The sequence below is a fragment of the Peromyscus maniculatus genome, chromosome 1, assembly GCF_049852395.1.
Source record: "Peromyscus maniculatus bairdii isolate BWxNUB_F1_BW_parent chromosome 1, HU_Pman_BW_mat_3.1, whole genome shotgun sequence".
In the NCBI taxonomy this organism is placed as follows: domain Eukaryota; kingdom Metazoa; phylum Chordata; class Mammalia; order Rodentia; family Cricetidae; genus Peromyscus; species Peromyscus maniculatus.
The window spans coordinates 154,406,144-154,429,960 of record NC_134852.1 but is presented as its reverse complement, the minus strand read 5'-3'; the positions used below and the strand labels follow the sequence as shown (position 1 = coordinate 154,429,960).

The following is a 23,817-nucleotide window of genomic DNA, read 5'->3' as shown; positions in this document are numbered from 1 at the left end:
TTAATTCCTGTTATTTTTTGGGTTTGGTGGTGGTAATGGTAGTGTGTGTGTTTCCCTTCTTTGGTTTTTGCTATTATGAGATTATCTATTGCCTGTGTTTTTGTGGATGTAATTGAGTTCCTTGGGTTGGAGTTTTCTTTCTAGTACTTTCTGTAGTGCTGGATTTGTGGGTAGATCTTGTTTAAATCTGGTTTTGTCATAAATATCTTGTTTTCTCCATATATGTTGATTGAAAGTTTTCCTGGGTATAGTAGTCTGGGCTGATATCCATGGTCCCTTAGTGTTTGTAAAACATCTATCCAGGACCTTGCGGCTTTTAGAGTCTCCATTGATTAGTCAGGTGTAATTCTGATAGGGCTGCCTTTATATAGTACTTGGCCTTTTTCCTTTGCATTCTTTCTTTATTCTGTATATTTAATGTTACAATTATCATGTGGCAAAGGGACTTTATTTTTAGTCCAGCCTATTTGGTGTTCTGTAAGCTTCTTGTATCTTCATAGGCATGCCCTTCTTTAGGTTGGGAAAGTTTTCTTCTATGATTTTATTGAATATGTTTTCTGTGCCTTTGAGCTAGGATTCTTCTTCTATCGCTATTATTCTTAGATTGGTCTTTTCATACTGTCCCAGATTTCCTGGATGTTTTATGTTAGGAATTTATTGGATCTAACATTTTCTTTGACTGATGAATCTATTTCCTCTATTGTATCTTCAATGCCTGAGATTCTCTCTTCATCCATCTCTTGTATTCTGTTGGTGACACTTGCATCTGTAGTTCCCATTCAATTCCTCAGATTTTTTATTTCCAGAATTTCCTCAGTTTGTGTTTTCTTTATTGTTTCTATTTCAGTTTTCCAGTCTTGAACTGTTTCCTTCACCTGTTTGATTGCTTTTTCTTGGCTTTCTTTGCTTTAAGAGATTTATTGATTACTTTCAATTTTTTTGTTTGTCTTTTGCTTGACTTTTTAAAGGGAATTTTTCATTTCCTCTTTAAGATCCTCTATCATCTTCATAAGATAATTTTTAAGTTGGTTTTCTTGTATTTCAGTTGAATTGGAATGTTGAGGATTTGCTGCTGTAGGATCATTGGGTTCTGGTGGTGGCATCCATATTGCTCCTTTTTTTTTTTTTTTTTTTTTTGGTTTGTCAAGACAGGCTTTCTTTGTGTAGCTTTACACCTTTCCTGGAACTCACTCTGTAGCCCAGGCTGGCCTCAAACTCATGGAGATCTGCCTGCCTCTGCCTCCCGAGCACTGGGATTAAAGGTGTGCGCCACCACCACCTGGCCTGTTGAATATATCTTATACCACTGGTGTTTACTCATCTTTTCTTCCAACTGGTGTGGCTTATGTCTGTGCCTGTTCTTCTAACTGTTGTGGTTTGCACTTGTGCCTATGAAGTCTGCTGTTTTCCAACTGTTGTGGTTTATACCTGTGCCTATGTAGTTTGCTGGGGTTGCAGGGGAGGATTGACCATAGAGAGGATGTTCAGGTGCTTGGGGTTGGGTGGCAGAGTGGGTCTTGGTGGGACAGTGTCCAGTGGGTGGCAGGGAGGGGTGCAGCCTGGAGGCAGGTATCTCACCTGCTTGCAGGCTGGTGGGGACTGCAGCAGAGCAGTGGAGTTCCACCAGAGGTGGGGACAGGGTCCAGCTCCCTTGCTGGTGTTGGGATCGGGGGGGGGGGGGGGCACAGAATGTGTCCTAGGGTTTAATTTAGTTAGAATCTGAACTTTGGGGCAGTCCAGCCGAGAGGCCAGTCACTCACCTGTTTTTCCAACTGGTGTGGTTTGCATCTGTACCTGCGTAGTCTGCTGGGGTTGCAGGTGAGGGCTGGCCACAGGGAGGATGCTCAGATGCTTGGGGTTGGGCAGTAGAGTGGGTCTTGGCAGGACAGTGTCCAGTGGCTGGCAGGGGTGGGGGCACAGCCTGGAGGCAGGTATCTCATATCATGCATCTATATCTCATTCATTTCCTTATCCCTTCATATCTACCCTCTGCCCTTGTAACCTCCCCCTGCCCCCCCCAAAAAAAATTAAAAGGAAAAAATTCAACTCACCATGGAAACTGCAGTGTGACACAGTGAGTCACACAGTAAACCCTTTTATCCATATATCGTTACTTGCAAGTGTTCATTGCAAACAGTCTTGGTCTGGTTTGAGCCCTCTGGTTTCTGTTACACTATTGATGCTGGGCCCTCCCTGGGACTCCTCTTGGATATCCTGTTGTTGCCCTGTGTCTTGGAGATCCTGCAGCTTTGGGTCTGCAAGACTGGTCCCTTTATGTGCTCCAGCAGATCGCAGATGTGGTGGATGTTGGGGTGAGCCAACTCACAACCCTGCTTCTGGGTCTAGGTAGTTGCAAGATTGATCAGCCCGCCAGTTCTCCCTTGTCCTCACCACCAGGGGGAGCTCTTCTGCATTGCCTTGGCTAGTTCACGCCTTACAGCAATGAGCAAGGGGCGGGGCCAGTTCTCTGGCTTTCACATTCTCAGGGTTAGCTCTCCCACACCTACACCTTCAGGGCCAGCTCTACTGTGTTGCTCAGGCAAGGTATAGGGGCAGCTGCTGAGCAGAAGCTGCTGCAGCTGAAGAGGGGCAGGGGCAGGTATCCAGCCTGGGGTTGCCTTATATGCATCAGTCCCCAGTGCTCCCACTCACTCATTTCAAGTCCTTATGTTGACCTTTATGTTGACCTTTATAGCCTTGATCCAGTCTACCTTGGCTGCAGTTCCTGCATCTACAGCCATACCCAATAAAATGGGCCTCACAACAATCTCATGAGGACTACTTCCCCTGAAGGGTTGAGACCCCTTGCACAGTGTGCGCTGTTAACACCTTCCAGCCCCTGTACCATCTAACTCTGCTCCTTCCTGTCCTCTTGGGGTTGGGGTGGGGCCTTGTATGACTTGTGTCTATTGTGATATACACCCACCGTGTCCCCTGATTGCCAGTGGGACCCAGCAGAGGACTCCTAACTTCGGCCACTGGTGTTTAAGATGTCCCGAATCTATATGTTAATGGTATTTAGAGGCTTTGGAAGGTGACTGGGGTTAAATGAAGTCATAAGGATGGGGTCTCTTGATAGCATTAATGACTTGATAAAAAGAGGAAGAGACTTAAACTTGCATGATGCTGTCTCAGTCCACAGTGCTCCACACTGTTTTAATGAGGGCACAAAACCCTCATAGAGGCTGGTGTCATATTCCTGAACCTGTGCCCTAAATAAACCTCTGTTCTTTATAAATTATCAGGTATAGGATATTTTGTTATAGCAACAGAAAATGAACTAGGAAATTCACAATGAGTGAATGCTAAAGATGGTACCTGCCTTACCAGAAGGTCTCAAGTGAGGGTAGTGACCCCTACTTCAGGATGCAGGCAGCAGGGTGATAGGCAAATCACTTTGTGGCACTGGGAGCTGGGATGCTTGCTATGCAGCATCACTGAGTTATCCTGACCACCACACAGGAAGAATCAGCACCTGTTATACTGGGATGCTACAGGGGCCACCCAGACACCAGGCAGAATCAGTCCTGTTGCACACTTTTACTGCCTTCCAGGAGAAAAGGGGCCTTGCTGTAAGCTTGTTCTAACTGTGGCCTGCTCAGTTAGGCTGAGGCTCAGCCTGGGCATGGTGATGTTGGCCCAGGTGATGGAACCTGAAAGCCACCAGTCAGAGGTTTCTTCTACACATGACGGAAGGGCCAATTTCCCTATATTCCTGACTTGTGACCCACATGTCCTTGAACATAGGGAGAGAGCACAAGATGGAGGCACCTACCCAGGCACCGTACTTGGCATATGGAGAGATGGCCACCTAGAGGGAGGGGAAGAAAATCCACATCAAAATACCACTCTGGACTGATGAGAAGGCTATTCAGCAAACACAGCTGCCCTAAGGCTGACAATTTTTGTTCAATCCCTAGGACCCACATGGTAGAAAGAGAAAACTGACTCCTTCAAGTGGTCGTCTGACCTCCACACATGTGCAGTAGCATGTGTGCACATGCACACACACATACACACATACACAAATAAATAAGGATTGAAATAACTGTTCTTGCGGCTGGCGAGATGGTTCAGTGGATAAAGATCCACCCACCAAGCCTGTACCTTGGTTCAAATCCTGGGACCCACATACTAGAAGAAAAAAATGGCTTCCACCATTGTCCTCTGACCTCAGCACACATTCTGTGATGCATGCACACATACAGACACAAGAAAACAAGTACAATTACAATGTTTTGTTTAGAAAGTATTCCTTTGTAGTTGGAACAATGGCTGAGTGGTTAAAAGCATCTGCTGTGCTTACAAAGGACCTGATTCAGTTCCCAGCACCCACGTGGCAACTTACAACTGTCTGTAACTCGTTTCAGAGATCCTATGCCCTTTTCTAGCCTCCATGGGCATTGCACACACACGGTGCACACACGTACATGGAAGTAAGCACTTGTACACATAAAATAAAAACAAACCTTTTAAAAAGATATTCATTGAAAAAAAAAATGAACAGTTCTGAATGGGACCCAGAGTGTCCGTACCTGGAAGAACTTGTGGGCAGTCATCTCTCCACAGTGGAAAAGATAACTTTTTAAATTGGGAGATGTTGAAGCCTTGGTGGCACATATTTGTGATCCCAGCACTCGGGTGGCAGAGGCAGGAGGACCTAGAACAGGCTAGTCTACATAGCAAGTCCCAGGCCAGCCAGGACTACACAGTGAGAGCTGCTGTGGATATCGTTTTGTATAAATAAAACACTGATTGGCCAGTGGCCAGGCAGGAAGTATAGGCGGGACTAACAGAGAGGAGAATTAAGGGAACAGGAAGGGAAAGGGAGTCACTGCCAGCTGCCACCATGACAAGCCGCAAGTGAAGATGCCAGTTAGCCACGAGCCATGTGGCAAGGTATAGATTTATAGACATGGATTAATTTAAGCTATAAGGACAGTTAGCAAGAAGCCTGCCACGGCCATACAGTTTGTAAGCAATATAAATCTCTGTGTTTACTTGGTTGGGTCTGAGCAGCTGTGGGACCGGCGGGTGAGAGAGATTTGTCCTGACTGTGGGTAAGGCAGGAAAACTCTAGCTACAGAGATCTGTTCCAGAAGATGGGGGAGATGGGCTCAGGTGTGAGGACCTGAATTCAGATCTTCAGAAGCCATGAAGAGAGCTGGACAAGGCCTCTGTGTCCACATGCATACACACACGAATTCATATAAAAGACAAAATAAGCCCACATGCTCTTCCTGGCCCCCCATAGCTCCCCATCCCCTCTGAAGTATTCACTTTGGTGCCTTCTAAGCACATGTTCTCTGTGTTGAGCACCCCAGCCTGCCACTGTCCACAATGCAGACTACAGATCCTTCCCATCTACCACTCCTGCTACACTAGCTTAGCTTGCTGTCACTGTCCCCACCCCCTCCCCACCTCCTACCCTACCCCCCACCCCACGCCCCACCCCACCCCCCGCCCCACCCCACACAAAGGATGTAAATGCCAGGGGCTTCTGCCACTTTTGCTATTGGTGCATCCTCAAATGGGAAGCACAATGACTGGAGCCAAAAGCCACTCTAAAACTTTGCATGGGTTGACCCCTGAGGCCCCCGGTAAGGCTCGGGCCAATACCTTCACACAGAGGTCTGGAGAGGCCAGATTTGTTATCTCTCTCTGCAGCCGGAGTCGTAGGCCTGAGAAGGCACCGGTGCCGCCAGACACCATGATATGACTAAAAAGAGTCTTCCAGTAGGAGCGGTCGCAGGATGTGATGCTCTCCTGGGCCTGAATGTGGATCCCCAGGTTGCTTTTCCCTGGGGGACAATGCACAAGAGGGCTTTGGGATCAAAGGTTCCCAGTTTTAGTATTGTAAGGACGGATACCTCCCTGGTTCTGGATGGCCCCAAGTGCCACCAAGTACCTCAAGGCCCGTGGACTTCAAGCAGGTCACAAGCCTGGCCTGCCAGCACCATCATTGACAAGAGTTGACCTCCCATGCCTCAGATGAGGTTGGCATCACCTGTTTTGTTGGCATCTGTAGGGCAGTGTCCCAACTCACAGCTAGCCTTGGAAAGTGCCACTGAGTAACTGCTTTCACTTGCCTTTTGTTGTATAAGCAAGCAACCCACACCAGCCTTGAATGATGGGTATGTCATGTAGCTATGGCTCATGTTGTGAGTGTCTGGGATGGGGGGAGTGCATGCCAGTCAGCACCTCCTTACCCATGGCATTCTATGTGAGTGCCCATTGGCCCACTGCCCCCGCCCCCGATCCTGGACTCACCGATGAGGCTGGTATTGAAGAGGGCCTCTGAGCACATGAAAGCCTCCTGCCCCATGCTGACTTCCTTGCCATCGGGCAACTGGAATTTTTTCTGGCAGGAGGGCGCCGCGGTTTTTGATATTTCCATGTCATAGTCCAGTGCCACATAGCAGTGTTTCTCTTTCAGGTCCCGGATGTACTCACGGTCAGCTGTAAGGTAAGGAAGACCAAGAAGCAGGGACATGGAGGGTGCCACTCAGGAGAGTGGGCACAGGAAGGTAGCCCCACTCCTAGACAGCCACTGTGTCCATGCAATCCCTTCAGTGGGGTCTTGGCCAGGCTGTGGGCCAGGCTTTGTAAGGGCAGAGCATGAGGAAATAATCCTCCCTTCACAGGAGGCACAGAGCTGGGTCTCTTCAGCATCGCCTAAGATGCAACCCTGCCGTGTGTGATGGTTGTGGGGCCTACAAAATCCAATTCACAGTTATTACCTGGGTGTTCTGGACCCCCACCACTGCTGTGGAACAATAATCTTTATATACTGTAAATATGTATTGCTCTCACTGGTTAATAAAAGAGCTGACTGGCCAAAGCTGGACAGATAGAGGTTAGGCAGGACTAATGGACAAGAAGAGAGCACAAAGAAGAAGAAGAAGGACGAAGTCTCAGGAGTCCTGAGATTTGGAGAGAAGCAAGCTGAACTTGCCATGTTGAAAAAAAAAAGGTACCACCACATGGCAGAGCATAGATAAGAAATATGGGCTAATTTAAAATATAAGAGCTAGTTAGTAACAAGCCTGGGCTATTACCTAAGCAGTTATAATTAATAACAAGTCTCTGTATGATTATTTGGGAATTGGTTGGCAGGACAAAAAAGTCTGCCTACACCCCGCCCCATGCCTGCTGGTCTCTGGAGGACTAGTTATGACCAGTGAGGCCCCGTGCCTGGAAAACCTGGCAAGTGATGCTCTTTTCCTTCCTAGGTTTCTGACAACAGGTTTGAAGCCCAGATATGCCTTTTGATTAGGCTTTTATGTTTTATCTACTGTTGTCTTTGAGCTTTGACTAAAAGGGACTTCACTGTGTTGCTTACCTGGAGGCCTCTGTGGTCAGAAGTTTTCTCAGGTCCTGCCCAGCCCTGCAGCCTGCTTATAAAATAATCACTCAGAAGCTTATATTAATTATAACTGCTCAGCCATTAGCTCAGGCCTATTACTGACTAGCTCTTACACTTAAATTAACCCATAATTCTTACCTATGTTTAGCCACATGGCTTGGTACCTTTTCTCAGTTCTGCCTTGTCATCTTGCTTTCTCTGTGTCTGGCTGGTGACTCCTGACTCTGCCCTTCTGAGTGATTACTTTATAAGTGGCTGTGGGATGCGGGGCTGGGCAGGCCCTGAGAAACCTTCCGACTACAAATGGTGCCCAGATGTGGTGGCAAGAGTTTCCACCTAAAACCCGAGAGAGCTTAAGAAGAGACTATAAATGTAGTTAAGAACACCTTCCTAGGCCGGGCGGTGGTGGCGCACGCCTTTAATCCCAGCACTCGGGAGGCAGAGCAAGGTGGATCTCTGTGAGTTCGAGGCCAGCCTGGGCTACCAAGTGAGTCCCAGGAAAGGCGCAAAGCTACACAGAGAAACCCTGTCTCGAAAAACCAAAAAAAAAAAAAAAAAAAAAGAATACCTTCCTAGCCAGGCAGTGGTGGTGCATGCCTTTAATCCCAACACTCAGGAGACAGAGCCAGGTGGATCTCTGTGAGTTCGAGGCCAGCCTGATCTACAGAGTGAGATCCAGGGCAGGCACCAAAACAACACAGAGAAACCCTGTCTCAGAAAAAAAAATACCTTCCTAACTCATGTCGCTCATGGTGGGCCACAGTATAGTGACATTTCCCCCTGGCCATGGTGGGTTCATGGTGTGTGGGCTTGAGAACAGCATGGTGGATTCCTGCCTGGGTACACAGAGCTGTCTCCTAACTGCACAGCATGCTGCATGGTAGATTTAGACTTTACTCATACAGACAAAAAGGGTTTATGGGCTAGCTGCACTAGCTGCATACTACATGGCAGCATGGATCCCAGAGTTGACAGGGTAAATGGGACAACAACCCCCACCATGTTGAAAAGCTGAGATGGGCAGAGTCAGCAGCCCAGGCTGCCACTTCTGTCCTAGCCACGCTGCAGTTTAAAGCAATAGATTCACAATAAGACAGATTCAGATGGAATGAACCTCTAAACAGTTTATAAAGAAATAGTTTAAAAAAATAAAGTCTTTAAAGAGACAGTAAAAGTAATATAAAAATAATCCATGTAAAGATGGATATTACACAGAGAATCTGGATTGTGTTATCTTTGGGATTTCTAACTGCAGAAAGACATTTGATTGTAAAGGCTGCTAAGTTAAACCAATATATATATTAAAGGTATCTTGACTTCAAAATTTGTGTCTAAGAATACGTTGCTTTGGAAAAGAGGTTCTACTTTTGTTTCCACAGAAGATGAGAATCTGTGGATTGCTTCTAGGCTAATATGGTCCTGATCAACCAGGACACTCTGAAAGGTCTCCAATGACACCATGGCCCAGATGATCAACATCCAAAATCAGCTTCAAGGCAACTGGCTCAGACAATGCAGCTTCACAGTCTACTCTAGTCAGAACTTGATCATAATTCTTAATTTTCTCAGGACCCCCATTAGATTGCCAGTGCCCTATCCAGCAGGAAGTAGTATGAGAAGCTATGCCCAAATTCTCAAAATATTGTTTATAAATGTTTATTTTTATTTAAAGGAGGTTGATTATAAATGTAATTTCTTTCTAAAGAAGAAAAGGAGATATTATAGATATGATAGGATGAAAGGGTAGATTATTGAATCTACTTTTAAAGAGCAACAACTTGTTTAAAATGTTTTATATTGCCGTAGATTTCAGTTTATTACAAATTTAAAGTTAATTTTGTTATACTGTGTATATATATTTCTACTCTTGTTTAAGGTATTATATTTGTGCAGCTCATTTAAAATTGCAATGTATAATTGAGAAATGCAGATTATTAGTCATCTATGATAATCAAACTTATAGTCATGTTAAATTTTCTAGGCATATATAGACTTATTTCAGTTAGGTAGGTAATCTTCAAATACTTCAAAGACCTACAGAATATGACATTTAAAATGTTTTAAAAACTTAAGACTTTTCTGGACAATGAGACACATCTGCTCCTGGCAGCATCAATTACTTCAAAGAGGAAGATGGGCATTGAAGACATTCCATATAGAGTTTTTCCTCTTCTTGGAAAAAAATAGCCATTTGGACAAGAGGCTAATCTTGCCTGGGCTGATGATAATATGTTGTATAAACTGGACGTGCAGGACCCCTAGGACGGTGACCACTGAACTTTGCAAGGCGAGATGGTCCTTCAGGTTCCTACTTTGCAGAAGAAATTGCCAGATATTCTACAGGACACAGAGAGAAGAGACTGAGAGACTCTCGGTCTGTAGGCTGAAGAAGGATGTCCCAACATTACAGAGGAACTTTGGATGACTATCCAGACAGGCAGCAGACTGCCTGCCTGTTGGAGCCCACTAGGTTTCCAAGAGGCTGTACCCAGCAGGACTGCATAAGAGGTTGATTAGACCATGAGCCTGGGTACCGGGTGTTTGTAAGAGTCTAACTAGCAAGGGGGAGGTCTTTTGCTCCACCCCTTGACATTGTTATAAATAGCTTTTTGAACAAAGCTCTGGGCCAGTGAATAAGGATCCAGGCCCACCTGAGTCTATCCTGTTTTCTCCATTTCTCTCTCTCCTTATTTCTAACTAAGTCTCTTATCTCTCAATCCTCAAGAGTTCCTGGGGTAAATAATAGTAGGGGCTGGTCTCCTACACCTGTCATTTTCAGAATTTTGGAAGTTGCTTACAATGTACTTCCTGTTTGCTTAGGTAATATTATATCCTTCTGGGGTCTCTGATGTAGTTGAAGACTAAATAGTTATAGCTATAATTTTCCTTGGTTATGATAAAAGATAAAGTAGATATGAAACCTTAGACTCACAAATAGAGGATAGATAGAATATTTTCTTTAATTTTGCAAAATATAAATAGACTAGATATTATAACTGTAATTCCTGCTTGATAATGATTCTATTATATGTAATTTTACTATGTTAAAGTTAAAACCTTCCTTTTTATTAGACAGAAAGGGGAAATGCTGTGGGATAGTGCTCTTGTATACTGGTTTAATAAAACACTGATTGGCCAGTAGCCAGGCAGGAATTATAGGCAGGGTGAGCAGACTAAAATAATGCTGGGAAGAGGAAGGGCGGAGTTAGGAGTCGTGCCAGTCAGACACAGGAAGCAAGATGACAAGGCAGAACTGAGATAAGGTACCAAGCCATGTGGCTAAACATAAATAAGAATTATAGGTTAATTTAAGTGTAAGAGCTAGACTAATAAGCCTGAGCTAATGGCTGAGCAGTTATAATTAATATAAGCTTCTGAGTGATTATTTTATAAGCAGGCTGCAGGTCTACAGGGCTGGCAGGCAAGACTTGAGAAGCCTTCCAACCACAGGTCTCATCTCCTCTTTTCAGCCTGAAGACTGCCACTTTCACTTGAATCAGCCTTCTCCATCTCCTTTTCCTCCACCTGATTGGCTAGGATGGCTGACCAATGATTTCCTAGGGATCCACCTGTTCCCACCACTCCCTCCACCGCACTTGGCTTTGACATGGGTTATGCCAAGGACCTGAACTCAGGCACTCATGCCTGCATAACAAGCTTTAATGGATCTCCTCTTTCAACTCACTCATTTCCTCTATCCCCTCCTCCAACCCCTCCTCCTCTACTTCCTCCTCCTTCAGATCTCCTTCCTCTTCCAACCCCTCCTCCATCTCCTCCAGTTTTTCCAACTCCTCCATTTCCTTCTCCTCTAACTCCTCCTCCCCTCCTGATTTCATTTCTCCTCTTATTCCTTCTTCCTCTCCACTTTTTCTCCTCCTCCTTGTCTTCTTGTTCTTGTTCTTCTTCCCCTCCCCCTTCCCCCCTCTTCCTTTTATTCCAGTTCCCTCCTCCTCCTCCTCTTCCTCCTCCTCTTCCTCTTCCTTCTCCTCCTCCTCTTTTTTCTTTTTCTTCTTCTTCTGAAACAGGGTCTCATGTAGCCCAGGATGGCCTCTAACATAATTGTAGCTGAAGATGTCCTTGAACTCCTAATCCTCCTGCCTCCACCTTCAATCACCATGATTACGTGTGTGTGCTGCTACTCCTGACCTACCCCAACCTCCTTGACCATGTCTCCTCCATTCTCCTTCCAGATCCTGGAGGCTCCTCTGTTCCTTCCCTCCAGCAGATGGTACCATCCGCTGCTCCTTTCTCTGTCCTTGGCTTCTGGAACTCTCCTACATCCCAGTGTTTCCCTCCTTCACCTTCCTGGATTGGGTTTTGGTGAGACAGTTCTGGTTCACATCTTACTTCTGCCATTTATTTGGCTAACTGGTTAATTAATACTTAGGCAAATTAATTATTCTTTTTTATTTTCCTTTTTGTGGTTTCTTTTCTTTTTTATTTTGTTATTGTCTTTTTTAAACTTCCACTTCCTTCATCTGCAAGGATGAGTATAATCATCAGCATTTGGGAAGACAGACGGATGATGAACACATGGATCTTGCTAAGAGTGGGCAGCCAGGAACATGCAAGGACTCTGGCCTGATCAGTTTTCACCATCCTTCTAATTGATGCTATTTTTTAGGGCTCTAGGTTTCAGTCTTCCACTCCTTGTCTAAGACCAGAAAGGCCAATGGCCTATTGGGAATGGCTGTCATGCACACTGTATGAACTAAAAATATAGCCCAGGATGAGGGCACAAAGGGGGTCAAGTATTATCCTGTCTAAGCCCTTAATGAAAGACCCAAGGCCCTTACTGCTTATGGGGTACTTGTCAACTCTCCTCTGTAATAGAATCATCTCACATACCCTCATGGGAAAGCTCCAAGCCAATAGAAGACCTGTTTCAAAAGAGGTGGGTAGCTGAAACCTGAGGTTGTCCTTCAGCCTATGAATGCACACACACAGGTCATCTATACACACATGCATTGAAAATGGAGAATGTTATACACAGCACTGGTTTGTGTATCTGAGAATAGTTGTTTCCTACCTGCACCCACTAACAAGTTCCCACTGTCTGAAAGCAGTTTCAGGAGGTACGAAGTCAGGTCTTGTCCAGCTACGTCCAGCTTGAGGGTCGACAGTTGCAAAGGATAGCCATTCATAATAGGCACAATGTATGTCATCCCTTCTCCAGATTCAATAGTTGTCCCTACATAAGAAGGCGTTCTGTCATCATGATGTGCATTACACAGCACCCCTTGGCAACTGTTAGTTCCATAGGAAGGGATAGTGGAGGAGGAAATACAGAAGGGAAGGGAAAGGGGCCAAGGAGCCGGCTTCTTCTAAAGGACGTGAACTAGAGTGAAGGCTGACCACCAGGTTTGAATATAAGCCTGTAGGTTTTCTCGCTAAATCAGACATGCAACTTTACTGTTAGCTGCCAAAGAGACCAGGGAGGAAGTATTGCCTGTGCCTGGTGGGCAGTGCGACTCTCTGAGAGGTGCCCTGTATTAGGAAAGCCTGAACACCATGCCAGAGGTGTGTGCTTTAGTTAGTAAGGTCCCCACGTGTGCTAGTTCACAGAGGGTGTGACATGCAAAGGGGTGGACAATAAGGGGCCTACTGCATGTGGCACAGTGGCTTCTGGGGTGGACTGGGGTCGAGGAGGTTCTCTGTTCTCTCCTTTTCCTTGCTGAGCCTGGGATCTAGAACTGCACATTTCAATTAAGCAAAATTGAGTCCCAGGGACCTCCCCTTCCAGCCATGACAGGGGACAGAATTGGTCCCCTCTCATCCACAATAGCTTAAAATGACAAAATCTATTCCCAAGACATTAGCCATCATGTACTGTACCCCATAGTCCCTGGGAGATGGGAGAAGAACACAGTAGGCCATTGTCACTCATGACTGCAGACACGAAACTCCAAAGTGAAATTTTGGCAAGTTGATTTCAACAACATGCATTTTTAAAGAATTAAATGGCCTTTGTTCCACAGCTCAAAATCAATACTAATATGATTTCACCAATAAATACATGTTCTAGCTTCATTTCTGTTGCTGTGATAAAACACCCTGACAGAAGACACTTAGGAGAAAAAGAGGTTTATTTTAGCTTATAATTCCAGATAATAGTTTCCACCATATGAGGAAGTTAGACAGGAACTTCAGACAGGTAGTCTTATCACATCCACAGTCAAAAACAGGGAAGCAAATGCTTGCATGCTCTCTTCCTTGCTTGACATGCTCAGTCCATTTCCCCATTCATACAGTCAGGACACTCTGCCTAGGGAATGGTATCACCTAGAGTGGGCTGTGTCTTCCCATATCAATTAACTTAGTTAAGCTAACCCGGCAGCCATGCCCACAGGCAAACCCAATGTTAATCCCTCATTGAGACTCTCTTCTCAGGCAATTCTAAATTGTAGCAAATTGTCACATCTAACATCACTATGCATAAATTGCATTTTGACAAAATCCAATATCTAGTCCTGATTAAAAGAAGAAATTCTCAGTAAATAAGAGCACATGAGAACTCATTTAAATTAGTGAAGAAAATATGAAACCCTCAGCTGATGTCAGTGCTTAACACTGTAAGACTAAATGATTTCCCTCTAAAACTGGGGGAAAGACAAAGATTTATATCCTCACTGCCTCCACTCAGAACAGTGAGGCCTAGGCAGTCAGTAGAAAAGAATGAAACAATTTGCCGGGCGGTGGTGGCGCACGCCTTTAATCCCAGCACTCGGGAGGCAGAGCCAGGCGGATCTCTGTGAGTTCGAGGCCAGCCTGGGCTACCAAGTGAGTTCCAGGAAAGGCACAAAGCTACACAGAGAAACCCTGTCTCAAAAAACCAAAAAAAAAAAAAAAAGAATGAAACAATTTAAAAAACAACAACAAACAAAAAACCCACCTGGCTTGGAAATAATAAAGTAAACGCTACTTGTCAAAATATGTTTACCACGGAGCTGGCCAGATGGCTTAGGCAGGTTAAGGCACTTGTCACCAAGCCTAATGGCCTGAATGCAATTCCTGGTACCTACATGACAGAGAATCAAACCCCAAAAGTTGTCCTCCAACCCCCACACATACACCACGGCACACAGTATAAATTAATGTAACTAAAAATTTTAAGGATATATATTTGCCAGGTGGTGGTGGCACACACCTTTAATCTCAGCATTTGAGAGGCAGAGGCTAGCCTGAGTTTGAGGCTAACCTGGTCTACAGAGCAAGTTCCAGGACAGCCAGGGCTACACACCTATCTAGAAAAAAAGGCACACACACACATGCGCATACACACACACACACACACACACACACGAGTTTAGAGTATTAAATACATTATCGATGTACAAAAATCAACTGTTATCTGTGCAATAGCAATGAGCAATCAAAAATGAGGAAATGATCCAGTGGGTCAGTGTCTACAGTATATGCATGAGAACTGAGTTCCAATCCCCAGCATCCAGCTGGGGATGGGGGGGCATGTCTATAACCCTAGCTCTGGGTAGTTGGGGTTGGAGGATAGAGACAGGTTGGTCCCTGCAGTGCACTGGCCAGCCAGTCTAGTCAATTGGTTAGCTCTAGTCTAGGTTCAGTGAGCCAAGACACTGTCTTCAAAAAATAAAGCAAAAAAAAATTAATTTTAAAAAAGCAAAAAACTAAATAAATAAAGCAGACAGTTGTAAGGAAGGCTGTTGCTATCAACCTCTATCCTCCATGTGCACATATACAAGTGCACAGACACATACTTGCACGCATGCACACACAGCACACAGGAATGTGCATGCACACACGTTCACTGTGTCAGTCTTGTGACAATTACTAGAGAGCAATCATTTAAAAGTAGGAAAGATTTTTTACTGATGGTCTATGCAGTCAGCACCCATGTTGAGAGGCTGAGCATCATGGCAAGAGCATGGGCTAGAGCAGATGTACTCACAAATGGCAGACAGGAACCAGAGAAAACAAAGATGGGGCCAGACAGACAGACCCTGTCAGGGCATGCTACCACAACCAACTCTCTCCAACCAGACCCTGCTTTCTGTTCCCATTGCCTCCCAACCTCTGTGAAATTGTGACTCCATCAAAATGAGAGCCCTCAGGATCAGTCACCACCCGGAACCCATGAGCGATAGCCCCACAATAACTCAAGCCTGCAGGGGACATTTCACACTCAAACCATAACAAATATATCTACTTTCAACAGCACCAGAACCTGTGAGATGAAAGACAGGCCTGACTCGGCGAGTCCTCACGCAGTGCCGAGAGGGATCCAGAGACCTCCCAGACATGCCACAGTCCGTGGTTTCTAGACTAGATGCCTTTAAGATTCTGGCTCTTTCAAAACTGATTCGTGCTTTCAACACAGCCCCAAACAAAAACCCAGACATGTGGTGCTAAGGGTTTTGTTTGTTTGGTTTTTGGTTTCGCTTGTTTTCAGAACTGACAATCTGGTTCTAAAATCCAGGCAGGACCACGGAAGACCTAGCAGAGCCCACATCTCAAACTCAAGAAATCCAGAGGGTAGGACAAACCACCTCATTTCAAGACTCAGTATGAGCCACGGTCATCAAGACCATGCGGTATTGACCTAGAATAAAAAAAAGAAAAGAAAAGATTGATTGAACAGGGCCATGAGCTCAGAGGTCAGCTGGGGCACACATGGGAAAGTCACCTTCAAACAGATGCAAAGGCATTTCAGGGAAGGAAAAGGAATCGTGTCTCTTTCTTAGTTTATAAAATGTGATTTTTATCACTCTGTGTGTGTGTGTGTGTGTGTGTGTGTGTGTGTGTGTGTGTGTGTGTTTAATAACAGCACAGAATCACAAGCTTCCCTGGGACAGCATACTTGCTAGTTCAGTCACATTGTCCATCCTCTGCTTCCTCCTGTCACAGCCCTGGACCCAAATAGGCCCTTGCTACTGTGGAACCAAAATAAGACCAAAATGCTCTCACCCCAAAACTAAAGGCCTAAGACTGCTCCTTTTAGCTACAGGCTATAAGTTACTGGAACAGGCCAGAAGTTACTGAGACCAGTCAGTTCAGATTCCAGAAACCAGGAAGTGTAAAAGTACAGAGCCACAAGATAGTCACGAGGTAATGCCTGCCAGACTATGGAATGTCCTCTCCCTGGTTTCCAGGGTAACTGATCACAGAAATGCCTCCACCTGAGGGCAGCCAATGAGAAATGGTGGCGGGCAACCACTCCCTTAGAAGTAATTTCTAGAAGTCCCTAGAAGCGAGCCAATCAGAATTGTACCTGTACTAGCACCCCTAAATGATGTAACCTTGTGACTTTTCCCTTTAAAAACTGAGCTTGCAGACAGGTGGGCGCTTCCTCCAGCCTCCACTGCGTTGGATGTATTGGACGAAGTCCCTGCCTAGGCTTGTATTGCTTTTGGATATCCAGAATTAAACCTTGCTTTTGCATTCCGGCATGCTCGTCTTTGGTGGTCTCTCTGGGGGTCACGATCTGGGCACAACATTTGGGGGCTCGTCCGGGATCCCCAGAGACCCCCCGCCGGGACACCTAAGAGCTCCGGAGGTCCATCTGCACCGATCGGTAAGAGCACTCCATTTTCTTGTCTTTGTTTTACTTTCATTTTCTTATCCGAAGCCGGCGGTTGAATCTGACAGGCTCACCTTGGCGGACGCGCCTGTAAGGTGACCTGGAGGAGTTGGAAGACGTTCCAACCCCTCATCAGGACGCGGGGGTCCTCACAGGTCCCCCCGTCATAGGACGCCCGAGAGGGGTCCGTCTGTTTGGATGCCCGTGAGGGGTCCGTCTGTTTGGATTCGTCTGGGGATCGGGAGACTCTGTTGAATTGTCCCTGTCCCATCTGTAGGTCTTTGGCATTATCGAGGCTCCCTCTCCGGACTCTCGTCTGCCTGGACCATCTGTAGGGCCCTTGTTCTTCCTTTTTGTCTGCCTATCTTGTTCGTCAGTGTGATTTGTTAAATGTGTGAGAACTGTGGCCACATGTGTGAGTGTTTTATGCCTGAGCTTGTGTGTGCATTGGGACTTGTGGGCCGATTGCCAGCCGAAGGGATGGAGACCCCTTCGGTGGTTGAACTGGCACGCACAGACTAACCTAACATTGCTTCCTTGCTCTCTCTGACCAGAGCACAGGCAGTGGCTGCACAGCTGCTACTTCGGGGACCCAGGGCGCCACTGAGAGGGCTAGGCGGCCCGTGAGCATCATGGGGTCTAGATGCAGCGGGTTCGGGCCCCAGCTCGCTCAAAAAACTATGGAGTAGAGGCTTGGCTGCATGGGAACTAGGCATGGCTTTGTGCTAGAGCGGGCTGTGAGCACTGTGTGTATGGCCGGCAGGTTCTGGCTGGGCTCCTGTGTGGACATGGGGCAGAGCTGGCGGGAGCCAGCAGGAGCCTCAAGGAGCTCAGTGTGGGGGCTGGTGGAGAACTAACTGCCCCTCCAGGGTCACAGCTGAGGAGTAGCCTACAGGTCTGTGGGCCCAGCCAGGGCGTGGAGTCATCTTTTGTCTCCATGGTGCATGCTTTCCCCCGCTTTCCCCGTCCTCCTCTTCCATGCTGTTGGGTGGGGCTCCCAAGACCTGCCCTGGGGCTAAAACCTGATCAAGGTCTGGCTCCAAGAATGGAATGTCACCAACAGTTTCTCGTCTGCGGTACAGTGCTGATGCAAATTGAGAGTTATTCTTGTTATGGTATAATATATTCTAGAGTACTGAGGGAAATCACAAGAAAGACTTTGGTAAGAGTTTCTGTTTTAAAGGAAAAGAAAAAGTGAAATTTGTCTGGAGTAAATGTCTGAGGGATCAAAGGAATGGACTGAGGGTACATGGAAGGTTGTAGAAGGTCAGGGGTGATGTGATGCAAACTGTTTGTTATGGTTTCTTATATCTGCAAATACTGAATTTGAAAGTTAATTCTTATTTGTTTTCATCTTAAGAATGGCTAATGATTCTGCAAACTGCTTATGTGTGTATGTATACAGGCATGTGACTTGAAAATGTAAGCAAGCTTTAACTGTATGTATGTATGTGTGTAACGTAACTTGGATCCAACTGTGTGTATGTGTGCAAGTAATTATTGTTTAGAAAAACGAGTTTTAAACAGCAACCACGTGGCTCCCTCCATCTTGGCTGGTGACCTCATGGGCAGTCATGTGGCTGGCAGCCATCTTTTACTAAGGTTATAAAGATCTACTCGGGTTAACACCTAATACTTATGTTTTTACCAAGTGTTCAACAGCAAGTTTCTAGAGAATTTACATCAATGCTTTTATACACAGGAATATACCTTGCTCTGGCAGCCAAACTTTGCAACATAAAGGAATCATAGGAAACAGCTGAGGTTTGCAAATGTATGGCAGGACTAGAGTTCCAATAAGAGTCTAGTTGCAGTGGTGGAAGACATTTGAGAGATCTCAGTCTTTTAAGAACAGTTTTTATAGTTAAAAACCAATGGCTTAAAAAATGTTTCTTCTTACCCAAGGTACGTTCAGGCTTAAGAATGTTGTATAATGATATTTTGTTTTGGTTTCTTTACTGAACCTGTATTTGATGCTAGAAGAGCTTCAACTTAAAAGCATTGTTTTTAGGCTACTTTTGTAGATTGTTAGAGAACATAAATAATCAGTCATAAGTAATCAAGTTTTTTAATTGTAGTCAGGGTAGTAAGTACTGATGTAAGTTTACTCATTTACTCAGTCTCTTGCATATGTTTTTAGGGCTGAGCTTGAAACAAGTAATTAGAAACAAAGTTTGTCTATTCAGATATACCTGGACAGCCCTCATACTTCAGAGATCTGCAGAATATGGCATTTAAATGTTGATCTAAAAGCTTACTATATCAGACAGGCTTCCAGATCCTAGCAGTGACCCAAGGTCTCCAAAGAAGATTACATATGAGGCACCACAACGTCTCTGCCTGAAATATGACAACGCTGATCACAGGGCAAGATGCCCCAATGCAACGCCTGCCGCCAGGACCCAGCCCAGACTGTGGACAAGCAGTAGGACACTGGAATTGATTGCACCCTTTTGCGTGATCAAGGTCAGTCTTCCATGTCCCGATTCCACAGGAAAAATACTCTGCTGATGGCGGAAGAAGATTGATGCTGTTCTGACTGGTGCCTCCAACATATGAAGACCTGGGTAGGGATTGATCCCTGTAATTTATAGGATTGGAAGCTTCTTGGTCTGCACTCAGATATAGTTTATCCTTCTCAGGTCTCTGACAGTACTGATGGCCAGGCTAGCTCTAACTTTGTCAGCATGGCAGCATCAACCAGATCCTTCTGCAAGGCCATAGCTAGCTTGTTAGCTCACTTTTAAGAAAATGTTCTAAGATATAAAAGTTTAAGTAAGTCATAATGGTTCAGATATGAGTCTAAAATGAGATATGTTTCAGATTACTCTCCTGTTCTATGGTTCAGAGCTTAGCATTTAGGAGCCCTGATGAGCTGGTAGAGCAATGACTACTTACTATTCAGTCACAAGCTCAACATTTTGGATGTCTAAATGTAAACCTAAAAGTGCTTCTCATCAGGTCAAAAATCTCTGTCCAATTTATACCTGGCTTTCTGGACAGAAGGAAAATGTACAAGCTTTTAACCCAAATCTGTAGTTCTTGTTGGGACTCAAAGGTATGAGTCCACTTCTGCTGTTTTACAGATACCCATTACCTGCTTTGTTTATACTAATGTATCTAAAACTTTTATGTCATTTTGTAAGTAGGCCTCAAAGGATCAAAAGAGCCATAAAAACCTAGACCCATTTCACAGAGGTTGAAAGGACCCCAGATAAGTATTCCTAAAGATGTTATTTTTCCTCTCTTCTGGTCTTGGGACTACTACTTTTCCCATTACTAAGAATATGGACCTAAGGGTTCCAAATAAGTTCATAAATTTTAACTTCTGTTCCTAGTTTAAATTTGTCTCAACAGATTTCTACTCAGCTGGCAGTCACCTCCAGGTTTCAGTCGCTGACTCCACTGCTCCAGACGACTGTGAGCTCCAGACTTGCTAAAAGCTGACATGGACCAGCCCAGCTAACATGGTTCTTCCCTGTCCCTATGGGGTCAGGCAGCTACATGCTTCTGACAAATGCCCCCTTGCCCAGTCTTTAGCTTTTCAGCCTTTTGGGGCCCCCTGACATCAGCGCCCCAATGCCAGCTCGAAGCAGTTCCAGAAGAGAACGTCACCCATGTTCCCTGTTCAGAAAAGGCTGAAATGCTGGGTCAAAAGAAAACTCCCTGGCATAGAGACAAGATGGCTAACTATACATAGCCATTATTAGAGAGGGATACTTAGGAGCTAACTGTCCAAAACCCATGATTGGGTTCCATTAGGCACATGAGAAGGGGGAAATGTGGAACCAAAATAAGACCAAAATGCTCTCACCCCAAAACTAAAGGCCTAAGACTGCTCCTTTTAGCTACAGGCTATAAGTTACTGGAACAGGCCAGAAGTTACTGAGACCAGTCAGTTCAGATTCCAGAAACCAGGAAGTGTAAAAGTACAGAGCCACAAGATAGTCACGAGGTAATGCCTGCCAGACTATGGAATGTCCTCTCCCTGGTTTCCAGGGTAACTGATCACAGAAATGCCTCCACCTGAGGGCAGCCAATGAGAAATGGTGGCGGGCAACCACTCCCTTAGAAGTAATTTCTAGAAGTCCCTAGAAGCGAGCCAATCAGAATTGTACCTGTACTAGCACCCCTAAATGATGTAACCTTGTGACTTTTCCCTTTAAAAACTGAGCTTGCAGACAGGTGGGCACTTCCTCCAGCCTCCACTGCGTTGGATGTATTGGACGAAGTCCCTGCCTAGGCTTGTATTGCTTTTGGATATCCAGAATTAAACCTTGCTTTTGCATTCCGGCATGCTCGTCTTTGGTGGTCTCTCTGGGGGTCACGATCTGGGCACAACACTACTTTCTTTCTTTTGAAAAAAAAAAATCTATTTTTATGTTATATGTATGGGTGTTTTTGCCTCTATATGTGTGTGTGTGTGTGTGTGTGTGTGTGTGTGTGTGTGTGTGTGAATGTGAGTGTGTGTGTGTGTGTGTGTGGAAGTGTGTGTGTGTGGGAGTGGGGGGGGGAGTGTGTATGTATGTGGGAGTGTGTGGGAGTGTGTGGGAGTGGGGGGGGAGTGTGTGGGAGTGTGTTGACACCCCAAAGGAGACTGATCCTCCCTCCCTCAGCACTCATCCCTTGTCCACAGCTAAGAGAGGTCTTTTTAATAAACACCACAGGAGTAACAACACATGTGTTTCATTCCTGTCTTACAGGATACATTAAAAATCCATTCAAATGGAACACAGAACAGAACATTAAGCTAAACTCTATAAATATCTAGAAGAAAGCAGAAAGCCTTTGGGGTCCAGGAAATGATTTTTGGATGTGGCACCGAACATGAAAACATTGATAAATGGCACTCTCTTGAGAAGACTGTGGGAAGGGAAGCGGAAGCTGGGTGGCACACACCTGATGAAACACGCTTCTGATGAAAGACCTTCGAGGAGGACTGGAAAGAGAGTGGTTGGAACACACAGAATCTGCTAAGACACCTGAGAGCCACTGTCACTGAGTAGACACAAGAAGGTGTGCTCAGAGTCCTTGGCTCTGAGGGGAGCATATAGTAAAAGCAGGAGAGAACACAGTGCCACTTCTATGAGAATGGCCACGATAAGAAGACTGGTGATCCAAGAGCTGGCAGGTGGGATGGTTAGTGTCGCCAACTTGACAAGATCAGGAATCACCAGGAACACAAGCCTCTGGCCATGTCTGTGGCAGAGTTTCCAGGTTGCATCCATTGAAGAGGGAGGACCCCCCCCCTGAATGCTGGTGGCACCATCCCATGGGCTGGCAGGTGGGATGGTTAATGTCACCAACTTGACAGGATCAAGAATCACCAGGAACACAAGCCTCTGGCCATGTCTGTGGCAGAGTTTCCAGGTTGCATCCATTGAAGAGGGAGGACGACCCCCCCCCCCCCCGAATGCTGGTGGCACCATCCCATGGGCTGGGATCCTGGGATGAACACAAAGTGAGCTGAGCACCAATGTTACCTCTGTCTGCTCCTTGACTGTGGCTGCAATGTGGCCAGCTGCCGTGAGGGCCCACAGCCATGCCTTCCCTGCCGTGACAGACTGCGCCCGCAAACACTGAGCCAGGCCATCCCTTCCCTCCTTAAGCCGCTCCTGTCAGGTGTTTTTGTCTCAGCAGTGAGGAGGACAATTCAGCAGAGCTGTGGAAGAACCATGGAGAGCCACTGCTGTTCCACACGCTACGGGACAGATGTGTGAATGTCCATAGGAGCTTCATCACAATCCCCCGAACCGGAAACGTGTCCAACTCCCATCCCCACATAAGTAGACAAAAGCTTGGCACATTCCTGACGTGGAAGTGGGAGGGGCACAATGGGAACCTTGGGTGTGGTTGTGATGGTTTGTGAAGTGAGCACACCCATGTGTCAGTGCTCCTTAATAATGTTAATTTCATTCAGTAACACCTCCGCAAATCAGTTAAGAAAACAATGAGTCTGCATTCTAGGAGCATGCTGTGTCACCAGAAGAAAGAAGAGAAGGAGTGAGAAGATCCGGGTGTGTGTAAGAAATATTTCATTATGGTCCATTTTCAGATTACGGTGTATTCAGAGCTCACCAGAGGACCACAGGTAACGGCGAGGTAGGCCCCTGTCCTCCCCAGTTAGCAGATGGCAACAGCTATTTTTTAGTTTATAAATTACAAAGTTATAAATCTGCCAGGTGACTGAGCTGAGTATCTGGAGAGGGAGGGGATCTGGAGCCCCTGGCGGACAGGGCACTGGGGAAGGGGACAAGGCTAAGGAGAGGATGATTTTAACTTTCTGGAGAAGCAGCTTATGGGAAACAAAGGGCAGGGGTGTTCTTGCAATCAGGGACCATAAAAACCACTATTTGGGGACTCGAGCAGTTAAGGGTCTCTACTGCTTCTTCAGGGGACTCATCAGGTGATCCACCACTGCCTGGAACTCCAGCTCCAGGGGCCATGCTTCCAGTTTCTGAGGGCACTGTATACACACACACACACACACACACCTAAAAAAACAATTCTTAAAAAATAAAGACCAGTTTTGCACCAAATCATCAGCCATTTTGCATTTTCTCCAGGATGAGACCCAACTGTACAGGTCAGAAAATAAACTGCATGACCGTTCACTATTCTGAGTTCCCAGTGCTCTTATTATGAAGTGAGGATCATTGTGTGTCTTGAAGAATGTCCTTTGCTTTTTTTTTTAATAACACTTGCGTGTGTGTGTGTGTGTGTGTGTGTGTGTGTGTGTGTGTGTGTGTGTGTGTGTGTATGAGCGTGCATGCGTGCGTGCGTGCGTGCGTGCGTGCGTGCGTGTGTGTGTGTGTGTGTGTGTGTGTGTGTGTGTGTGTAGTGTTTCCTCAAGGCCTGCCCATATGTGGGGGTCCGAGGACAATCCTCAGGAGTCAGT

At 45.8% G+C, this 23,817-nt stretch overlaps 1 protein-coding gene across 2 annotated transcripts in view; it reads right to left on the bottom strand.

Annotated features, from left to right (window-relative positions):
- Positions 1–3,525: 3,525 nt before the first annotated feature.
- LOC102923691 (actin, aortic smooth muscle-like) overlaps positions 3,526–23,817 on the bottom strand; it is a 45,171-nt gene continuing 24,879 nt past the window's right edge. For both annotated transcript variants that reach the window (XM_042258039.2, XM_042258041.2), the window contains exons 7-10: positions 12,396–12,557; positions 6,271–6,459; positions 5,620–5,801; positions 3,526–3,811 (exon numbers count right to left, since the gene is read on the bottom strand). In XM_042258039.2, the coding sequence (XP_042113973.2) occupies positions 3,668–3,811; positions 5,620–5,801; positions 6,271–6,459; positions 12,396–12,557 (677 nt within the window). In that variant the 3' untranslated portion in view covers positions 3,526–3,667. The remainder of the gene's footprint in view (positions 3,812–5,619; positions 5,802–6,270; positions 6,460–12,395; positions 12,558–23,817) is intronic.